Raw genomic sequence first — 21383 nt, 5'->3', positions numbered from 1 at the left:
GTTTAAATTCTGCATAGTAGGGCTTCCCTGGTGATTGAGCAGTAAAGAATGTGTCTTCAATGTAGGAGATGCAGGTTTGACCCCTGGGTCAGGAAGATCCCTTGCAGAAGGAAATGGCAACCTGTTACAGTGTTGTCTGGGAAATCCCATGCACAGAGGAGCCTGGTGGGCTACAGTCCATGGGGTCACAAGAGAGTTGGACATGACTGAGTAAACAACAACAAACTGCACAGTAACAATTTGGCACAGAATAAGTACTTAATATTTAGTAAAAGACTGAGTTCTGCTTTAATAAATGTACTGGATAGCATGCCTCAGGCTAACATCCAATTCAGAAACCAAGTAGAAATATTTGGCCATTTCTATTCCCATGTTTTCCAACTTTTCAATGGTGCAAGTCTACAATGAATGTGGTTCCTAAAGTTCCTTTCAGTATCCCCTTCATAGAAAAAGCAATGGGCACGATAGCTTCCTCTCAAAGTTCACCACTAAAAAGGAATTAACACAGGCTATCTTGAGAAGTCCAAAAATCCTGGAAAAGAATTTTCTGACTGGCCTCACTTAAAAGTCAGATGTTCATCTCAAAGTGTGAGTGAGGTGTCTTTCTTGGGATAATCAGCTGTGGCCAGGGGAGCAAGGCCTGTAAAAATATGGCAGCTTCCATTCAAATCACAGGACTGGGAAAAAGGAAGTATCTCCTTGAAAAGAAAATACTTTTATCTACAACAGGGAAGTGCTGTAATGACACTCTTCAAATAAAATCTTTTTTCCTAAGAGGACAAGAGATAAATTTTATCTCTACAAACACATTTTTCATTATATAGCTCAATCTCATGACATTCCAAGGGACATCTTAACAAAGCCTCAGTTAAACGATATACCTTAGTGTCTATGACATGCCCACCACTGTACCAAATGTTACCTTAAATAAACCACCACCTGGGGTTTCATCAATTTTGATGAAAGGTTGTTGACATGGCTGAAAGAACATTTAAGGAAAATGGAGTCTGAGACTCAAATTAGTCATAAAAAAGTCACACAAATGGTACAATTCTTTTACTGGGCTCAAACAAACATGGACAACTTTTTACTTTCTAAGATTTTGTTTGTTTCTATAGTAAACAAAATATATTTCTGAAGTTTTACACATTTGATTAATTGGAGAAAGACAATACTTCAGTTTGGAAAGACAACCTTTAAAAGAAAAAGAAGTGAATTTCCTTCATGATGAAATGGACTAATAGAACTGTATTCCTAAACCACTTTATTTTTAAGCTATCAAATGTTCTCCTTCAAGCTGCTTTTCCTGTGTCTATTTATAGAGCCTCTTGGAAATGAATTAAAAGTCTTTGACTTCTTCATTCTGTTGAGAAACTCTTGAGAATGCTGAGATATCTCCAGATAACCAGCATGTTTTCTGCTAGGAACAAACTTCAGAGCCTCTTCCCAGCTACCAGTATTTTTCAGACATAACAAAATACGCATCATTTGATCTAAAGTGAGATTTTTGGTACCAGTGTCCCACTGCAAATATTTATCTAATGGAAGGCATTCTGTTGCCAGCTTCAGCCGTTTTGCTTTGGCTAGGGATGTGCCTGGCTGCATATTCTTATCAACAAAAGACCCCACTATATAAATTTTGTCATGCTTGAAAGTAGTCATAACATTGGGAGAATCTGCAGTTAAATATATAATACTATCTTTTGGAAATAAATCTACATGAGACTTTTCTGTTGCTGTTAAAAGCAATTTGTTCCATTTTTCTCCATAACGTTTAACTAACTCTTTATAGTAGGCACCACCTGTTTTAAGATTACAGAAATAAATATGGAAAGGATCAACATTTCTTCTGTTACATCCTTCACTTTCTAAAAGTTGGGAAACAGCATTCTGTAATTCTTTTGGTTTCATATGGTCATCATAAGCCATGTCAAAAACCAAAGGCTGTCCAAACTGCATGGCCTGGGCACCTTTCCAGCCCATTGCAATGTCCATATTCCTGTCCCAAAGTCGTAGAAATAGAAAGTTTTGCTGTTTATCTTCCTTAATGGTTTCTGGTAGCTGATCTTTTTTAGGTTCTTCTTTTTCTGCTTTTTTCATTTCCTTTTTTATTTGTCTGGCTTTTTTCATTTTTTCCTTAATATATAAGTATTTTAAATATTTCCTTTTTGATGACTTAGAAACACATTCCATAAGGGTTTTGAGCTCTTCTTCACTGAAGTGTTCTGGTACTTCTTTGCCAAGCAACCTCCACATCTCAACTAACTCCCTGGTGGCAGCTAGAGGATCTTCATCCTCGCTACTTGTGGCTGTTGAAACATCCTCTTCTTGCACACTAGATTTCATTGTAATTTTCCACCTGTCCAACTCCAGCTCTTCAGAAGGTGGTGTACTCTCCTTATTAGGATAGGATGCAGCTGGTATTTTGGAAGACATGTATCTCTGCATAATTGTTGAATACAAAACCCTTCTCTTCCTATGAAGGGTAAATGGCACTAAAACTCTGGCAAAAGGTCTTAAGAAGGTGATACTGACACTCATTTTGAGGAGAACAGGCATGTAAGAAAAGCCCTATAAAAAAAGAAAAATGTAATGAAAAGTTAAAGATTGTATAAATTTGAGATATCAAAATACAATTGATTCTGAAACACAAAGTGGAATCTTAGTCCAACTTAATTGTTGCGCCATTAGTTTTTCTTGATTCCTGTGGCCTACAGCCTGTGATCATTCATTAGGAAAAAAGTGGAGAAAACTCTTTTGGGTTCTTATTTGACATATGAATTTCACTCTTGTTTTAGACAAAGGATACCTTGAAGATCCTACTTAGGTTTGTATCTGGGGACCCAGAAGATCAATGTTACTGAAAAACAAAGTTATGTACTATATGGCTGAGATAGCACTATACTCTCCATTTTCTATTAAGCCTAGATACAGACCCAAACAAAAGATCCTCAATGAGCAATATGTAAAGACAAAGGGCAGAAACATTACAGAAAATGGCAACTAGTAAAAACCATTTGGCAGCCACTGTGCCAATGCCCTCATGTTTTCAAAAGAGAGATTTTTTTAAAGTTTTGTAAAAAAATATTTATTTATTTGGCTGTACCAGGTCTTAGTTGCAGCATAAGGGATCTGGTTCCTTGATCAAGGATCAAACCTGGGACCCCTATGTTGGGAGCGCCAAGTCTTAGCCACTGGAGTACCAAGAAGTCCCTAGAGAGATCTTCTGATTTAAAAACAAAATAAAATCTCCCTTCTCCAATATAGACTTTACTCTGCAGCAAATAATGTTATTGCCAAACAAAATATCCAGAATTAGGGCAAATATATATATATATATATATATATATATATATAAGCTCTACAATTTTATCCTATAGGTCTGGAAGTCCACAAAACAATGAAGATGCTTAAAGATGTGAAACTAATGCTTGACTTGAAGCAAAAAAAAAAAAAAAAAAAGGAATTCGATTTTTCACAAAATGCAACTAAAATACTTGAAAAATTCCTTCTTCCCTTGGCTTCATTTACTGACACTGCATATTCCTAGGTGTCTGACCTGTGCACTGATGTTCAGCTCGATCCCCCATCCCTCCCCCAAACACACACAAGGTGGATATGCTTCTGAGTTCTGTCCTTAGACCTCTTTTCAATCTAAATATTTTCTCTATGAACTCTGATCTACCTCCCTGACTTTGATCACCATGTATGAGATGACACTTCAAATGCAACAAACTGAAATCTGTCTCCCTTTCCTTCCCAATCTGCTTTTCCTTCTGTTGTTTCAGGAAGGGACAATAATATCCATCCATTTGCTGATGTCAGAAACTGGGAGTCATTTCATTACTGTCCTCTCTCACACCTTCCATTCCTAATTTGAGTTATAATCATTTACTTTCTAAGTACTTCTTGAATCCATTCACTTCTCTTCAACTTCCTTAATTGTGTCTCCTAGCTTCAAAATTTGCTCTCCCTCTTCTCTAAACAATTTAGAGCTAGTGCAGATCAATACACTCATCCTCCTCAATGTGTACTTCTAAACTCACTGTTACCAGGTCAAACTCTAAACTTAATATATGTGGCATATAATTTTTTTTCCCCCCACAAAATCACCTTTTGCTTATCTCCAGCTACATCTCTAGCTATTTGTCACCTCAAACTTTAGATTAACTATTCCTCCTATTGACTTCCCTCTTAGTTCAGCTGGTAAAGAGTCCGCCTGCAGTGAAGGAGTTCACCTGCAATGCAGGAGACCTGGGTTCCATTCCTAGGTTGGGAAGATCCCCTAGAGAAGAAAATGGTAACCCACTACAATATTTCTAGCCTGGGAAATCCCATGGGCAGAGGAACCTGGTGGGCTACAGTCCATGGGGTCTCAAGAGTCAGGCACGATTTAGGAACTAAACCACCACCATGGTAATCTGGACAAGGCCTGTGTTTATATTTTGACACTGAACCCAATGCTTCGCGGTATATAGCTCACATTTATCATTCAAGTATTTTTCGATTAAATACTCCCGGTCAATGCTTCTCTTATTTAAAACAAGTTCAGACAGCTTTTAAAGAAGAAAGCATTTTACTTTAGACTCTTCTAAATATTTAAGCGAGAGTTCTCAGCTTCAATATGAGAGGTATGTATTTCAGAAAAAGTCTTGAGTTTTGTCTTTGTAACTGATAACTATTTTTAGGATATCATAGAAATACTCGCCTCCCCCCAATTTAAACAGTGAACAAGAATATCATTTTAGGCAACACCCTTTCGTTTCATGTATTGTACCTTGTTGATGTTGTTTAGTTGCTACCTCGTGTCTCATTCTTTTAGACGCCATGGACTGTAACCCACCAGATTACTCTGTCCATGGGATTTCCCAGGCAAGAATAGTGGAGTGGGCTGCCATTTCTCAACCCATGTATCTAACCGGGTCTCCGGCATTGCCAAGCAGATTCTTAGCTGCGTAGCCAATAGGGAAGCCCTCCGGGTATCGTTCTACTTACAGTTTATGAATCACTGGGCTTCCTTTTATCTATGGGCCGGCCTTGCGCACAGGCTCCAGTACCTTAGGCCTCCCGCTTCCTCCCACCTCGCCACACACGCTGGGAGACAAGAAAGCCGCCCATACCCGCAGTGCAGAGACAATAACTCCCGCGGGTGCAAACCGCAAGGAACCCAAGAGCACCCAAGATTCTACCGTGAACTTCTGCCAAGGGATGAGCGCCGTACGTGACTCACAGCTTGCCTATCACTCGACACAGTTCCCGTCGTGGACGAAAGACTAGAAGCCGGAAATCCCGCCCTTTCCTCCAGGCGCTGCTATATGACGTCACACCATTAGGGGTGCGTCTGCGGCCTGGAAAGTAGCTCTGTGGTGCAACACAGGCTGAAAAACACCCACTGACCTTAGCAGTACAAAGACGATTGGAACCACATTGTGAGATTTGGGGGCTGAAGCCAGGTGAGAGTGGGTAACGGATGAATGGAATATGAGAAAATGAAGTCGAGTTCAAACATTTTTATGAAAGTTGGCAGTTCGGTGAACTCAGCATCCGGTGTGGTGTCCAGGAAGTTTCCGTTATTTTTACTCTTATTGGGAGAGATTTGACCAACTGATCGGATTGTTAACATGGGAATAAGGAAAGAAAGGATTCAGAGGACAGTTGGAGAGGATCGCTCTTGTACAGGAGGAGTACTTCCTTTGTAACAAAAAGGGAAGAAACTTAGGTAGCGATGGAAATCAGTTTGTAGATATGGCAGTTGTAATTTGAGAGTTCCAGTTTCTTTTTTTTTAATTTATTTTTGACTGGAAGATAGTTTCTTTACAATGTTGTGTTGGTTTCTGACATACAACAATGTGAATCATCCATAATAATACACAGATCACCTCCGTCTTGGTCCTCCCTCCCCTCGCCCCACCTCACCCTTCTAGGTCATCATAGAACCCTGGGTTGAGCTTCCTGTGTTATACACCAGATTCCCCCTAGCTGTCTGTTTTACATAAGATCACCTTCCTCTTGGAACTCCCTCCCCCCGACCCCACCCCACCCCTCTAGATCATCACAGAACTCTGGGTTGAGCTCCCTGTGTTATACACCTGCTTCCCACTAGCTGTCTGTTTTACATATGGTAGTATATATATCTCAATGCCACTCTTTCAATTTGTCCCACCCTCGACTTCACTCACTGTGTCCATAAGTACATTCTCTACATCTTCGTCTCTATTCTTGCTAAATGTTAGTCGCTTCAGTCGTGTCCGACTCTTTGCGACCCCATGGACTGTGGTCCGCCAGGCTCTTCTGTTCATGGAATTCTCCAGGCAAGAATACTAGAGTGGGTTGCCATTTTCTTCTCCAGGGGATCTTCCCAACCCAGGGATCGAACCTGGGTTTCGTGCATTGTGGGCAGATGCTTTACTGGCTGAGCCACCAGGGAAGTAAGATTTTCGCTAAGAGTTCCCATTTCTGAAGGAAGTAGTCTGCTAAGAATCTGTGGAGAGTGAAGAAAGGGAGAAGGTTTGATACTGTCATGAATAATTAATGTGACATACTAAGAGTGATGGAGAAGTTTTTCACATATTTTGGTATAGGGAAGTCCTTCTGGCTTTTATCTATGGTTCTGCCTGAACTTTGTGTGAACTAAAACAGCCTGAATTATGACCTGTTGAATGCTTATACAGCATATCTGCTTTAACTATTAAGGTAAAGAATGCCCTCAATTAAGACAAAGATAAATAGCTCCCTACCTATGGCATTGTTTAATAGTTTCTTGATGATGATGTTTCCTTCCCAGACACCAGGATCCTGCTATCTCATTGAATTCATACTAATCTGTCTGTTTTGAAACATTGAATGATTGCACCCCTGTTGTGTTTGATGTGTGTTCTTTGTTTTAATAATAAGGTTTAAAACTGTGTTGAAAACCATGCTTCATTGGAACAGATCCTTGGAACCACTAAGAAGCTTCCTCCTAGGCTATATTCCCCATTTTGGCTCAAGTAAAACTCTTTTCTATTTCTTAGAATAGTTTAAGTATTGATTATTTGTGTCAGCAATAGAAATAGAAAGTAGAGTGGCATTTACAGGGGCTAAGAGGATGGTGCTGAAAATGAAGTGTTTAGTGGTATAAAGTTTCAGTTTTCTAAGGTGAAAAAGTTCTAGAGATCTGTTGCACAACAACACTACCGAAGTTAAAAATTGTTAATATGGTAAACTTATGTTTTCCCTAAAATCACAATTAGAAATAAAAAAGGAAAAGAAGTGTCAGCTGACTAGGGAATGACAGTCATGTTGTTGGGCTCTATTTATGATTTAATTTGGGTTTCCCTGGTGGCTCAGACAGTCAGGAATCTTCTACAATGCAGCAGACCTGGGTTTGATCCCTGTTTTGGAAAGATTCCCTGGAGAAGGGAATGGCAACCCATTCCAGTATTCTTGTCTGGAGAATTCCATGGACAGAGGAGCCTGGTGTGCTGTGGTCTATGGGATTGAAAAGAGTCAGACATGACTGAGCTACTAACACACAATCTAATTCAGTTTGTTTGTTTTTGTTCAGTCTCTAAGTCATGTCTAAATCTTTGCAACTGCATGGACTGCAGCATGCCAGGCTTCCCTGTCCTTTGCTATCTCCTGGACTTTGCTCAAACTCATGTTCATTAAGTCAGTGATGCTATCCAATCATCTCATCCTCTATTGCCCCCTTCTCCTCCTGCCTTTAATCTTTGCCAGGATCAGTCTTTTCCATTGAGTCAGCTCTTTGTATCACGTGGCCAAAGTATTGGAGCTTCAGTTTCAGCATCAGTCCTTCCAATGAATATTCAGGGTTGGTTTCCTTTAGGATTGATTCATTTGATCTCCTTGCAGTCCAGGGAGCTCTCAAGAGTCTTCTCCAGCACCACAGTTTGAAAGCTCAATTCTTTGGCACTTAGCCTTCTTGATGGTCCAACTCTCACATCCATACATGACTGCAGGAAAAACCATAGCTTTTACTATACAGACCTTTGTTGGCAGAGTGATGTCTCTGCTTTTTAATACACTGTCTAGGTTTGTCATAGCTTTTCTTCCAAGGAGCAAGTTTTTAATTTCATGGCTGCAGTCACCATCCATGGTGAGTTTGAAGCCCAAGAGAAGAAAATCTGTCACTCTTCCCACTTTTTCTCTTATTTGCTATGAAGTGATGAGACTACATGCTCTAATCTTTTTTTGTATGTTGAGTTTTAAGCCAGCTTTTTCACTCTCTTTCACCCTTATCAAGAGGCTCTTTAGTAACTCCTCGATTTCTGTCATTAGAGTGGTATCTGCATATCTGAGATTGTTGATATTTCTCCCAGCAAATCTTGATTCCAGCTTGTGATTCATCAAGCCTGGCATTTTGCAAGATGTACCTTGCATTTAAATTAAATAAACAGTGTGACAATATATAGCCTTATCATATTCCTTTCCCAATTTTGAACCGGTTCATTGTTCCATGTCCGGATATAATTGTTGCTTTTTGACCTCATACAGGTTTCTCAGGAGGCAGGTAAGGTGGTCTGGTATTCCCACATCTTTAAGAATTTTAATGAAGCAGATGTTTTCCTGGAATTCCCTTGCTTTCTCTGTGATCCAGGGAATGTTGCCAATTTGATCTCTGCTTCCCCTCCCTTTTCTAAACTCAGCTTGTACATCTTGAAGTTCTTGGTTCACATATTGCTGAAGCCTAGCTTAAAGGATTGTGAGTATTTGTAGTGATATCACTCTATCTTGTTATGTGATCTCCGCCCCCCCTCCATTTTGCCAACAAAGGAGATGATAAACAGGTTAGTAGATGGAATTGAGTAGGAGATCAGAAACAGGTGAATAGATGTAATTGAGTAAGCAAACTGAACAATATGACACTGAAAAGAGCCAGGTATCATCTACTTTTGTGAATGTTTTGGTGGAGCAATATATATTTGGTACAGCCAAGATTCAGGCCATGACCACAAGAGTCAGTGGCAGGATTACAGTGGGTTGGGTCATGAGAGATGATCTAGAAATCCAAGTCAGGGTATAAGTATGGTACAGTTTTTGATTCAAAACTCAACTTTGTACTCTGTATTTAGTAGCATTTGAAGTTTCTCTTTTGGTGTGGGCCTGTCTTACAGTTTACTAAAATTAGGGAGGTCTCTGCTTTCTGGGGCAGATATTATTTTGATTTTTAAAAAGTGAGATGAAAGTTTTAGGATACTTAAGAGTCAGAGGCCAAATAAAAGGATTTTCTTGTCCTTTCATGCCTTGCAAAGTTTATTGCTATGCAATACCTTGACCATTCCTCTCTCAGCCCGAGGGTAGGTAGTGTCTTCTGTTACCTAATTGTTCTAGGATTTGGGAACTGGGATGTATTATTTAGGAAAAGTGAAGTTGCTCAGTCATGTCTGACTCTTTGCAACCCTAAGGGCTGTTGCCAACCAGGCTCCTCAGTCCACAGAATTTTCCAGGCAAGAATACTGGAGTGGGTTGCCATTTCCTTCTCCAGGGGATCTTCCCGACCCAGGGATCGAACCCGGGTCTCTCTAATTGCAGGCAGACGCTTTACCACCTGAGCCACCAGGGAAGCCCCTATGAAGCTGTTTCCATGCGGTTTTGAACCGGGGACCTTTTGCATGTTAGGCAAACGTGATAACGACTACGCTACAGAAACCACACAAATGAAAGTCACTCAGTCGTGTCTGATTCTTTGGGACCCCATGGACTGTAGGCTGCCAGGCTCCTCTGTCCATGGAATTCTCTGGGCCAGAATACTGGAGTGGGTAGCCTTTCCCTTCTCCAGGGGATCTTCCCAGTCCAGGGATTGAACCCAGGTCTCCCACATTGCAGACGGATTCTTTACCAGCTGAGCTACCAGGGAAGCCCAAGAATACTGGAGTGGGAAGCCTATCCCTTCTCCAGTGGATCTTCCTGACCCAGGAATCGAACTGAGGTCTACTGCATTGCAGGCGGATTCTTTACTAACTGAACTATTTAGGAAATACTGCTAAAAACAGGATTTCCCCCAAGCCACAAATCCTCTCCACAAAGATAGTAAAGAAAGAAAACATTTAGTTTTGAATAAGCACTAAACCAGGTTGTGGTGGGCATCATAGGCAATCTGTGAAGAGATTGTGAAGACAGAAAGGAATCTCACCCCCTTAACTAGCCAAGTAGATAACCCCCACTGCAAACATATTTTCAAAATAAACAATAAACAGTCCTCAAGAGAACCTAACAGCATACTTTGTCATGTGAAGTTCATCCTAACTTTACCATGATAATTGAGGTTACTTTTATTTGTTAATTAGCTTTATCCAATCTTTTTGACAGGACATGGTTTTGCCAGTTGGAGTAAGGCATCCATCAAACTTAAGTTCTTGCCCTGGCATGAGAACTATGAGATAGGGGAACTACCTTCCTTGATCTTTATATTTTAAAAAGATGGCTTTCAGGTTCTAGAGGAAACATTCCTGAGTTGTGAGATGGGCAAGAAGCTTATTTAGCCATTATGAATATTTACATCTATTTGAAAAGGAGAAAGAAATTCTGAAAGTGTGAGGGGAAGAAATCCCTTTGTTTTCAACAATGAGGATTACATCTCTTATTTTTAATTTGTATTTGCCCTTAAATTATATGGTAGACAACTGGAGGTAATGGTCGTGAAAGACAAGTGAGACACACCACTTCCTTTCCTGTGGGGAGAGAGACAAATGTGTCAGTTGGATCATTGGGACCATAAAACATGGGTTCAGCCAATAAACCTCTTTTGTTGCTTTCTTCAGGGGAGGAACTTTGGTCCAGATGATCATCCCTGATAACTTTCACCTCACATGAGATAGATTTAACTTTATTACCTCTCTGGTAACTCCTAATCTTTCAAACAGTCGTTCCCAAAGTGTGATCCTCAGACTGACAACATTAGCATCACCTGGGAACTGTTAAAAGGCAAATTTTGTGGCCCCACCTAGCAATCCTACTGAATTAGAAACTCTGGCAGTGACACCTAGCAGTTGGTGTTTTAAGACTTCCAAGTTATTCTTATGTACTTTGAAGACAGAGAACCACTGCCTTTGAAGAAACCTTGAAAAGGAAGTAAGAGAAATTCTTGCCATCTTCTTTAACAGAGACTTCCCATAGCAAATTCACAAACAACATGTTTTCTTTTTTTGTTAAAAATATGTTTAGTATTAGGTAAGCCCCTGGTGGCTCAGAGGGTCAAGAGTCTGCCTGCAGTGCAGGAGACCTGGGTTCGATCCCTGGGTGGGGAAGATCCCCTGGAGAAGGAAATGGCAACCCACTCCCGTATTCTTGCCTGGAGAATCCCATGGACAGAAGAACCTAGCAGGCTACAGTCCATGTTTAGTATTGGGAGGCGACACACAAATCTTATACTTTCCTTACAATGATCATAACCTGTTACTTGTAACTGTTGGTATCTTCCACAAAAAGGGGAAAAAATGATCACACACTGGTGTCCAAAAACCTTAGGATTTTCCTGAAGTGGCATATCAGACTCCCATATCAGTCTTTCCTCTATCAGGGCACGTCTCTGGTCTACAGCTTATAGCCAGAAATCTGGAGCTGTCCTTTTTTTGACTTCAAGCTGCTAAAATAGACCTACATCAGAAGGCAGAGAAAGGGATTATTTAGGGTGACCCTAGGAAGGAAAATGAAAATAAGCTTTCTTTTCAATTTGTGGCAAAAATTTTGATGTTTTGCAGAGAAAAAGGAAAGCAGTAGCTAAGTACACAGCTGTTTCAAGATAAACATGTTCCCAGAGCCAAGATGATTTTATAAGCAACAACTGCATTGAGCTGCTATACCATTAGTTTCAGTTGGCATTATTTCTGATGTGGTTGTCTAAAATATGTCTTTAAATTGTTTGGCATTCTCTCAAGAGGTGGGGAGAAGGCAATGGCACCCCACTCCAGTACTCTTGCCTGGAAAATCCCATGGGTGGAGGAGCCTGGTAGGCTGCAGTCCATGGGGTCGCTGGGAGTCGGACATGACTGAGCAACTTCCCTTTCATTTTTCACTGTCACACATTGGAGAAGGAAATGGCAACCCACTCCAGTATTCTTGCCTGGAGAATCCCAGGGACGGGGGAGCCTGGTGGGCTGCCATCTATGGGGTTGCACAGAGTCGGACACGACTGAAGTGACTTAGCAGCAGCAGCAAGAGGTGGAGTCTAATTCCTCTTCCCTTGGACTTAGTGACCTGTGTCTAACAAATAGGAAAAGAGTAGACCAGTATGCCACTTCAGAGCATAGGTCATAAAAGATAGTGTAGTTTCCTGCTTGCCCATTCACCTGGGTGATTGATCCCAGGGGAAGCTAGCTGCCCTGTTGTGAGGACACTCAAGTGACAAAAACTCTCCTTGGCCACATTTTAGTTAAGCTCCTCTGAGTCCTCTCCTGGGACTAGTCCTTGACCTTGACCTGTGAGAGTGCTGCTGCTAAGTCACTTCATTCATGTCCGACTCTGTGCAACCCCATAGATGGCAGCCCATCAGGCTCCCCCATTCTTGGGATACTCCAGGCAAGAACACTGGAGTGGGTTACCATTTCCTTCTCCAATGCATGAAAGTGAAAAGTGAAAGTGAAGTCGCTCAGTTGTATCCGACTCTTAGCGACCCCATGGACTTCAGCCTACCAGGCTCCTCCATCCATGGGATTTTCCAGGCAAGAGTACTGGAGTGAGGTGCCATTGCCTTCTCTGGTGAGAGTGCATAGGTCACTGTTAGTAAGATTCCTGCTAAGTCATCCCGAACCTTGATATCTAATCAAGTTTATCATTCCTCATTCCTCATGTCTAAGCCCTTGGGTGGCCTTTAGCAAGACTCTCTCTACTCCTGAGATTTCCTCTTAGTTTTGGATCCACTGATACTGTTCAGTTCAGTTCAGTCACTCAGTCCTGTCTGACTCTTTGCAACCCCATGGACTGCAGCATGCCAGGCTTCCCTGTCCGTCACCAACTCCTGGAGCTTACTCAAACTCATGTCCATTGAGTTAGTGATGCCATCAAACCGTCTCATCCTCTGTCTTCCCCTCTTCCTCCCACCTTCAGTCCTTCCCAGCATCGGGGTTTTTTCAAATGAGTCATTCTTCACCTCAGGTGGCCAAAGTATTGCAGTTGCAACTTCAGCATCAGTCCTTCCAATGAATATTCAGGACTGATTTCCTTCAGGATGGACTGGTTGGATCTCCTTGATGTTCAAGGGACTCCCAGAGAGTCTTCTCCAACAGCACAGTTCAAAAGCATCAATTCTTCAGCATTCAGCTTTCTTTATAATACAACTTTCATATCCATACATGACTACAGGAAAACCATAGCTTTGACTAGATGGACCTTTGTTGGCAAAATAATGTCTCTGCTTTTGAATATGCTGTCCAGGTTGGTCAAAACTTTTCTTACAAGAAGCAAGCATCTTTTAATTTCATGGCTGCAGTCACCATCTGCAGTGATTTTGGAGCCCAGAAAAATAAAGTCTGTCACTGCTTCCATTGTTTCCCCATCTATTTGCCATGAAGTGATAGGACCAGATGCCATGATCTTTGTTTTCTGAATGTTGAGCTTTAAGCCAACTTTTTCACTCTCCTCTTTCACTTTCATCAAGAGGCTCTTTAGTTCTTCTTTGATTTCTGCCATAAGTGTGGTGTCATCTGCATATCTGAGGTTATTGATATTTCTCCTGGCAATCTTGATTCCAGCTTATGGTTTATCCAGTCTGGCATTTCTCATGATGTACTCTGCACATAATTTAAATAAGCAGGGTGACAGTATACAGCCTTGACGTACTCCTTTCCTGATTTGCAACCAGTCTGTTGTTCCATGTCCAGTTCTAACTGTTGCATCCTGACCTGCATAAAGATTTCTCAGGAGGCAGGTCAGATGGTCTGGTATTCCCATCTCTTTCAGAATTTTCCACATTTATTGTGATCCACACAGTCAAAGGCTTTGACATAGTCAATAAAGCAGAAATAAATGTTTTTCTGGAACTCTCTCACTTTTTCAATGATCCAATGGATGTTGGCAATTTGATCTCTGGTTCCTCTGCCTTTTCTAAATCCAGCCGAACATCTGGAAGTTCACGGTGCATGTATTGTTGAAGCCTGGCTTGGAGAATTTTGAACATTGCTTTACTGGTGTGTGCTGCTGCTGCTGCTGCTAAGTCGCTTCACTTATGTCCGACTCTGTGTGACCCCATAGACGGCAGCCCACCAGGCTCCGCCGTCCTTGGGGTTCTCCAGGCAAGAGCACTGGAGTGGGTTGCCATTTCCTTTTCCAGCGCATGAAAGTAAAAAGTAAAAGTGAAGTCGCTCAGTCGTGTCTGACTCTCAGCGACCCCAGGGACTGCAGCCTTCCAGGCTCCTCCGTCCATGGACTTTTCCAGGCAAGAGTACTGGAGTGGGGTGCCATTGTTTTCTCCGACTGGTGTGTGAGATGAGTGCAATTGTGTGGTAGTTTGAGCATTCTTTGGCATTGCCTTTCTTTGGGATTGGAATGAAAACTGACCTTTTCCAGTCCTTGGCCACTGCTGACTTTTCCAAATTTGTGGGCATGTTGAGTGCAGCATTTTCACAACATCATCTTTTAGGATTTGAAATAGCTCAACTGGAATTCTATTACCTCCACTAGCTTTATTCATAGTGATGCTTCCTAAGACTCCTTGACGTCACATTCCAGGACGTCTGGCTCTAGGTGAGTGATCACACCATGATGATTATTTGGATCATGAACATCTTTTTTTGTATAGTTCTCTATATTCTTGCCACCTCTTCTTAATATCTTTGCTTCTGTCAGGTCCATACCATTTCTGTCCTTTATCGAGCCCATCTTTGCATGAAATGTTCCCTTGGTATCTCTAATTTTCTTGAAGAGATCTCTAGTCTTTCCCAGTCTATTGTTTCCCTCTATTTCTTTGATCACTGAGGAAGGCTTTCTTATCTCTTCTTGCTATTCTTTGGAACGTTGTATTCAAATGGGTATATCTTTCCTTTTCTCTTTTGCTTTTCGCTTCTCTTCTTTTCACAGCTATTTGTAAGGCCTCCTCAGACAACCTTTTTGCATTTCTTTTTCTTGGGGATAGTCTTGATCCCTGTCTCCTGTACAATGTCATGAACCTCTGTCCATAGTTCATCAGGCACTCTGTCTATCAGATCTAGTCCCTTAAATCTATTTCTCACCTCCACTGTATAATCATAAGGGATTTGATTTAGGTCATACCTGAATGGTCTAGTGGTTTTCCCTACTTTCTTCAATTTCAGTCTGAATTTGGCAATAAGGAGTTCATGATCTGAGCCACAGTCAGCTCCCAGTCTTGTTTTTGCTGACTGTATAGAGCCTCTCCATGTTTGGCTGCAAAGAATATAATCAATCTGATTTCAGTGTTGACCATCTGGTGATGTCCATGTGTATAGTCTTCTCTTGTGTTGTTAGAAGAGGGTGTTTGCTATGACCAGTGCATTCTCTTGGCAGAACTCTATTAGCCTTTGCCCTGCTTCATTCTGTACTCCAATGCCAAATTTGCCTGTTATTCCAAGTATTTCTTGACTTCCTGCTTTTGCATTCCAGTCCCCTATAACAAAAAGGACATCTCTTTTGGGTGTTAGTTCTAGAAGGTCTTGTAGGTCTTCATAGACCCATTCAACATTCATTTCAACTGTTCAGCATTACTGGTTGGGGCACGGACTTGGATTACTGTGATATTGAATGGTTTGCCTTGGAAATGAACAGAGATCATTCTATCATTTTTGAGATTGCATCCACATACTGCATTTCAGACTCTTGTTGAGTATGATGACTACTCCATATCTTCTAAGGGATTCTTGCCCACAGTAATAGATAAAATGGTTATCTGAGTTAAATTCACCCATTCCAGTCCATTTTAGTTGGCTGATTCCTAAAATTTCGACATTCACTCTTGCCATCTCCTGTTTGAGCACTTCCAATTTCGCCTTGATTCATGGACCTAACATTCCAGGTTTCTATGCAGTATTTACTTCCATCACCAGTCACATCCACAACTGGGTGGTGTTTTTGCTTTGCCTGTCTCTTCATTCTTTCTGGAGTTATTTCTCCACCTATCTCCAGTGGCATATTGGGCATCTACTGACCTGGGGAGTTCATCTTTCAGTGCCCTGTCTTTTTGCCTTTTCATACTGTTCATGGGGTTTTCAAGGCAAGAATGCTGAAGTGGTTTGCCAGACCTGTCTGTCTTGGGTGGCTCATAGTTTCATTGAGTTAGACAAGGCTGTGGTCCATGTGATCAGATTGGTTAGATTTCTGTGATTGTGGTTTTCATTCTGTCTGCCCTCTGACGGAGAAGGATAAGAGGCTTATGGAAGCTTCCTGATGGGAGAGACTGACAGAGGGGGAGAATGGGTCTTGTTCTGATGGGTGGGGCCATGCTCAGTAAATCTTTAATCCAATTTTCTGTTGATGGGTGGTGCGTGTTCCCTCCCTGTTAATGTACTTTCACAAAGAGTTGGTGAACTGAACTGAACTGAACAGGAGAGGAAGGGGCAGGGCACAACTTTTGAAAGAATGACATGACCCAAGGTCACAACTTAAACCAATTAGAATCACATGGGACCAAGATGGCAGACAAGACTAGACCTTGATCCTCAATCAGCAAGCAAAATGACACACCCAGAGGTGCCATGACAGTTGCAGGGCAAAAGACCAAGGAGTGGGTGATAGCCCAAGTCCTGGAGACCTCCACTCCTTCCCAAAAATAGTTGGAATAATTCTCCCACTCATTAGTATATGAAATTACCTAGCCTATAAAAACTAACTGTGCTGCATTTTGCAGTACACTTGCCCTCTGTGATGGCCCACACTCTTGTTTGTGGACTGTGTTTCTCTCTGAATCCGAATAAATCCATTTCTTACATATCAGTTTGTCTCTCACGAAGTCTTTCTGCAGTGAGACATCAAGAACCTGAGCTTTTTTAGGCCCTGAAACCAGGTACCATGGGTTTTGGCCTGGTTCGAGTTCCAGTCATGTGGGTTCAAGTTTGAAACTGGGTTTTGGCTGGAGTCCCAGACATGTGGGTTCAAGTCCCAATCTGAGGTAAACAGTTTTAATACCCCTACTCTAATTCTTGAGTGTTAATTCCTACCTGTCTTTGTTGTGTTTAGACTTGAGCCTGATCTTTCTTCTCTGTTGGCAGTAACCCTAATTGCAATAGTCTTGAATAAAGTCTTCTTTACTATTTTAACAAGTGTTAGGTTAATTTTTTAATAGAAGCAGCCTGTGTAACAAGTCCATACAGTGAGTTACTAAGGCTCAACTGTAGATCACCATGGCTTGTCTTTTTTTTTTCATGGTCATAAAATCTTAACATTTTAAGCCTAAACTTTACAGAATAAATATACTGGACCCTATCTCCATCAATCCTAACTTTTAGTTGCTATTTTAATGTTAAATGTTGCCCTAACCACTAAAATATTAGTGGTCTTACAATGTCTGGATTATGGAAATACATATTTCTGAGTTAAATGCTTCAGATCATCTGGTGTGTGCTCTTCTGAGGGATCCTGAACCAGAATCACTCAACTAAGCTGCTCCTGAACAGAAGCTGTGAGATAATAAATACTGTGTTAAGTCACTAAGTTTTGGGGTAATCTAATATGTAGCAACAGAGTATTATAGGCTGGGAGCCTTAAACAGAAAGTATTCCTCACAGTTCTAGATCTGGGAAGTCCATGATCAGGGTATCAGTAGATTCAGTGTCCAGTGAAGACCTGCTTCATAGATGGCTGTCTTCTCACTGTGTCTCACGTTGCTGTTGTTGTTCAATTACTAAATTGTGTCCAACTCGTTGTAACCCCATGGACTGTAGCATGCCAGGCCACCCTGTCCTTCATTATCTCCTGGAGTTTGCTTAAATTTATGTCCATTGAGTTGGTGATGCCATCCAACCATTTCATTCTCTGTTGTCCCCTTCTCCGGCCTTCATTCTTCCCCAGCCAGTATCAGTGTTTTTTCAGTGACTCAGTTCTTCACATCAGGTAGCCAAAGAATTTGAGCTTCAGATCCATCTTTCCAATGAATATTCAGGAATGATTTCATTTAGGACTGACTGGTTTGATCTCCTTTCTATCCAAGGGACTCTCAAGAGTGTTCTCCAGTACCACAGTTCAAAAGGATCAATATTTTGATGCTCAGCCTTCTTTATGGTCCAACTTTCACATCCATACATGACTACTGGAAAAACCATAGCTTTGACTATATGGACCTTTGTTGGCAAAGTGATGTCTATGCTTTGTAATATGCTGTCTAGGTTTGTCATAGCTTTTCTTCCAAGGAGCAAGTGGTTTTTAATTTCATGGCTGCAGTTATAATCTGCAGTAAACTTTGGAGCCCAAAGAAAGAAAACTGGTTTTTCATTTTTCACTGTTTCTATTTTTCTCCTGTTTGCCATGAAATGATGGTACCAGATGCCATGATTTTAGTTTCTTGAATGTTGAGTTTTAAGTCAGCTTTTTCACTCTCTTCTTTCACCCTTATCAAGAGGCTCTTTAGTTACTCTTCCGCTGTCTGCCATTAGCATGATATCATCTGCATATTTGAGGTTGTTGATGTTGTTGTCTCACATTGCAGAAGGGAGCTTTCTGAGTTTCTTCCATAATAGCATTAATCCTGGTAATAAGGGCTCTACTCTCATGGTGTAATCACCTCCCAAATATCCCACCTCCTAATAGCATCACATTGGAGATTAAAATTTCACCATGAATTTTGGTGGGGGACACAAACATTCAGTACATAACAGAAATTATAGTGTCAGTTCAGTTCAGTCGCTCAGTCTGTTTGCGACCCCATGAATTGCAGCACGCCAGGCCTCCCTGTCCATCACCAACTCCCGGAGTTCACTCAGACTCAGAGCCATTGAGTCAGTGATGCCATCCAGCCATTTTATCCTCTGTCGTCCCCTTCTCTTCCTACCCCCAATCCCTCCCAGCATCAGAGTCGGCTATTCACATGAGGTGGCCAAAGTACTGGAGTTTCAGCTTTAGCATCATTCCTTCCAAAGAAATCCCAGGGCTGATCTCCTTCAGAATGGACTAGTTGGATCTCCTTGCAGTCCAAGGGACTCAAGAGTCTTCTCCAGTACCACAGTTCAAAAGCATCAATTCTTTGGCGCTCAGCCTTCTTCACAGTCCAACTCTCACATCCATACATGACTACTGGAAAAACCATAGCCTTGACTAGACGGACCTTTGTTGGCAAAGTAATGTCTCTGCTTTTCAATATGCTGTCTAGGTTGGTCATAGCTTTTCTTACAAGTAGTAAGTGTCTTTTAATTTCATGGCTGCAGTCACCATCTGCAGTGATTTTGGAGCCCCCCAAAATAAAAGTCTGACACTGTTTCCACTGTTTCCCCATCTATTTCCCATGAAGTGATGGGACCGGATGCCATGATCTTCATTTTCTGAATGTTGAGCTTTAAGCCAACTTTTTCACTCTCCACATTCACTTTCATCAAGAGGCTTTTTAGTTCCTCTTCACTTTCTGCCATAAGGGTGGTGTCATCTGCCTGTCTGAGGTTATTGATATTTCTCCTGGCAATCTTGATTGCAGCTTGTGCTTTTTCCAGCCCAGCATTTCTCATGATGTACCCTGCGTGTAAGTTAAATAAGCAGGGTGACAATATACAGCCTTGACGTATTCGTTTTCCTATTTGGAACCAGTCTGTTGTTCCAAGTCCGGTTCTAACTGTTGCTTCCTGACCTGCATACAGGTTTCTCAAGAGGCAGGTCAGGTGGTCTGGTATTCCCATCTCTTTCAGAATTGTCCACAGTTTATTGTGATCCACACAGTTAAAGGCTTTGGCATAGTCAATAAAGCAGAAATAGATGTTTTTCTGGAACTCTCTTGCTTTTTCCATGATCCAGCAGATGTTGGCAATTTGATCTCTGGTTCCTCTGCCTTTGGAAGTTCAAGGTTCACGTATTGCTGAAGCCTGGCTTGGAGAATTTTGAGCATTACTTTACTAGCGTGTGAGATGGGTGCAATTGTGCAGTAGTTTGAGCATTCTTTGGCATTACCTTTCTTTGGGATTGGAATGAAAACTGACCTTTTCCAGTCCTGTGGCCTTAAACTAGGTTTAGAAAAAACAAAGAACTAAGAGGAACTTCCCTGATGGTTCAGTGGTTAGGAGTCTGCTTTTGAAACAGGAGGGAAGAGGGCAGGGCACCACCTTTGAAAGAATGATATAGCTGGAGGGCACAACATAAACTGATTAGAACAAAATGGGTCCAAAATGGCAGACAAGTCAACTTGACTAGACCTTGATCCTCTGTATGGGCTCACTGTAACACATCAGCAGGCTAAATGACACACCCAGAGGTGCCATGACAGTTCCAAGGTTGACCATCAAACACCAAAAGTGGGTGGTAGCCTAACCCCTGGAAATCCCCACCCCCTTCCCCAAACTAGTTGGAATAATCCTCCCACTCATTAGCCTGTGAAATTACCCAGCGCATAAAAGCCAACCACACCACATTTCAAGGCCACTGCACTGGCCCTTTGTGTTGACCCACACTGTCTGTAGAGTGTGTTTCTCTCTGAATAACTCCACTTCTTACCTATCGTTTTGTCTCTTACTGAATTCTTTCTGTGATGAGAACATCAAGAACCTGAGCTTCATTAGGTCCTAAACCAGGTCTGTGACCTCAGTGGGAAGACTGTGAGTTTTGGCTGAGTTTGAGTCCCAAACTGGGTTTTGACTGGTTTCAAGTCTCAGCCATGTGGGGTCAAGTCCCAATCTGAGGTAAATGGTTTCACTTCCAGTGCAGGGGATGGGTTCAACCCCTGGTTGAGGAACTAAAATCCCACATGGTGTGTGATGTGGCCCAAAACCAAAAACAAAACAAAACCATTAGGAATTAGAACACTAGAAGAACTAGAAAGAGCTATGTACAAAAAAATTCATATGACCCATTAGATATGGCAGAGTCAAATTTTCAAATGTAACATCTGTTTTCCTCTAGTACTCATGTAGGGGCAGAGCTAAAAAAAAAAAAACTTGTAACCTATTCCTTTATCTTTCTTTAAAACTTTCTGGAACCACCAAAATAAAGTTTTCACCGGTAGTCCTATTTCAGTAAATGATACTTCTCTTTTTTCTTTTTAGTAAATAGTATTGTATTTCTGTCCAACTAGTTGCTGAAGACAAAACATCTGGGAACACTCCTTGTTATTTCCTTCTCCTTATTCCTGACCTCCAATCACAAAATTTTGTTCATTACATGTATTAAGCATTTCTCTGCAAATTATAATCACAATGAAATATCACTTCACCCCTGTCAGAATGGCCCTCATCAAAGAGTCTACAAATAACAAATATTGGAGAGGATGTGGAGAAAAGAGAACCCTTGTATACTGTTGGTGGGAA

At 41.5% G+C, this 21383-nt stretch overlaps 2 protein-coding genes across 14 annotated transcripts in view; one reads left to right on the top strand and one right to left on the bottom strand.

Annotated features, from left to right (window-relative positions):
* SENP7 (SUMO specific peptidase 7) overlaps positions 1–21383 on the top strand; it is a 184679-nt gene that overhangs the window by 8907 nt on the left and 154389 nt on the right. For 9 of the 10 annotated variants that reach the window (XM_005201227.5, XM_025001795.2, XM_005201226.5 and 6 more), the window contains exon 1: positions 5329–5453. The exons of the other annotated variant lie outside the window; for it this stretch is intronic. The gene's annotated coding sequence lies outside the window, so the exon portion shown is untranslated. Of the gene's footprint in view, positions 1–5328; positions 5454–21383 lie in introns of those variants that run through there. 10 annotated transcript variants of the gene reach the window in all.
* On the bottom strand, positions 1042–5275 carry TRMT10C (tRNA methyltransferase 10C, mitochondrial RNase P subunit). Of its 4 annotated transcripts, none has more exons than XM_005201231.5 (2): positions 4996–5275; positions 1042–2571 (listed from the first exon to the last, which is right to left on the bottom strand). In XM_005201231.5, exon 2 carries the CDS (start codon positions 2557–2559, stop codon positions 1279–1281), a length of 1281 nt encoding a protein of 426 aa, XP_005201288.1. In that variant the 5' UTR covers positions 2560–2571; positions 4996–5275; the 3' UTR covers positions 1042–1278. The 4 variants fall into 4 exon arrangements, with proteins under 4 accessions (XP_005201288.1, XP_005201287.1, XP_005201289.1 ...); XM_005201230.5 differs by having other exon boundaries at positions 5190–5275; XM_005201232.5 differs by having other exon boundaries at positions 5231–5275.

Source organism: Bos taurus, chromosome 1 (genome assembly GCF_002263795.3).
Source record: "Bos taurus isolate L1 Dominette 01449 registration number 42190680 breed Hereford chromosome 1, ARS-UCD2.0, whole genome shotgun sequence".
Lineage (NCBI taxonomy): Eukaryota > Metazoa > Chordata > Mammalia > Artiodactyla > Bovidae > Bos > Bos taurus.
The sequence above is the reverse complement of the archived record's forward strand: the minus strand, read 5'-3'. Positions and strand labels throughout refer to the sequence as shown.

Excerpts from the sequence above, each read along its gene's own strand:
- TRMT10C (XM_005201231.5), bottom strand. The coding sequence starts at position 2,559 with ATGCCTGTTCTCCTCAAAATGAGTGTCAGTATCACCTTCTTAAGACCT.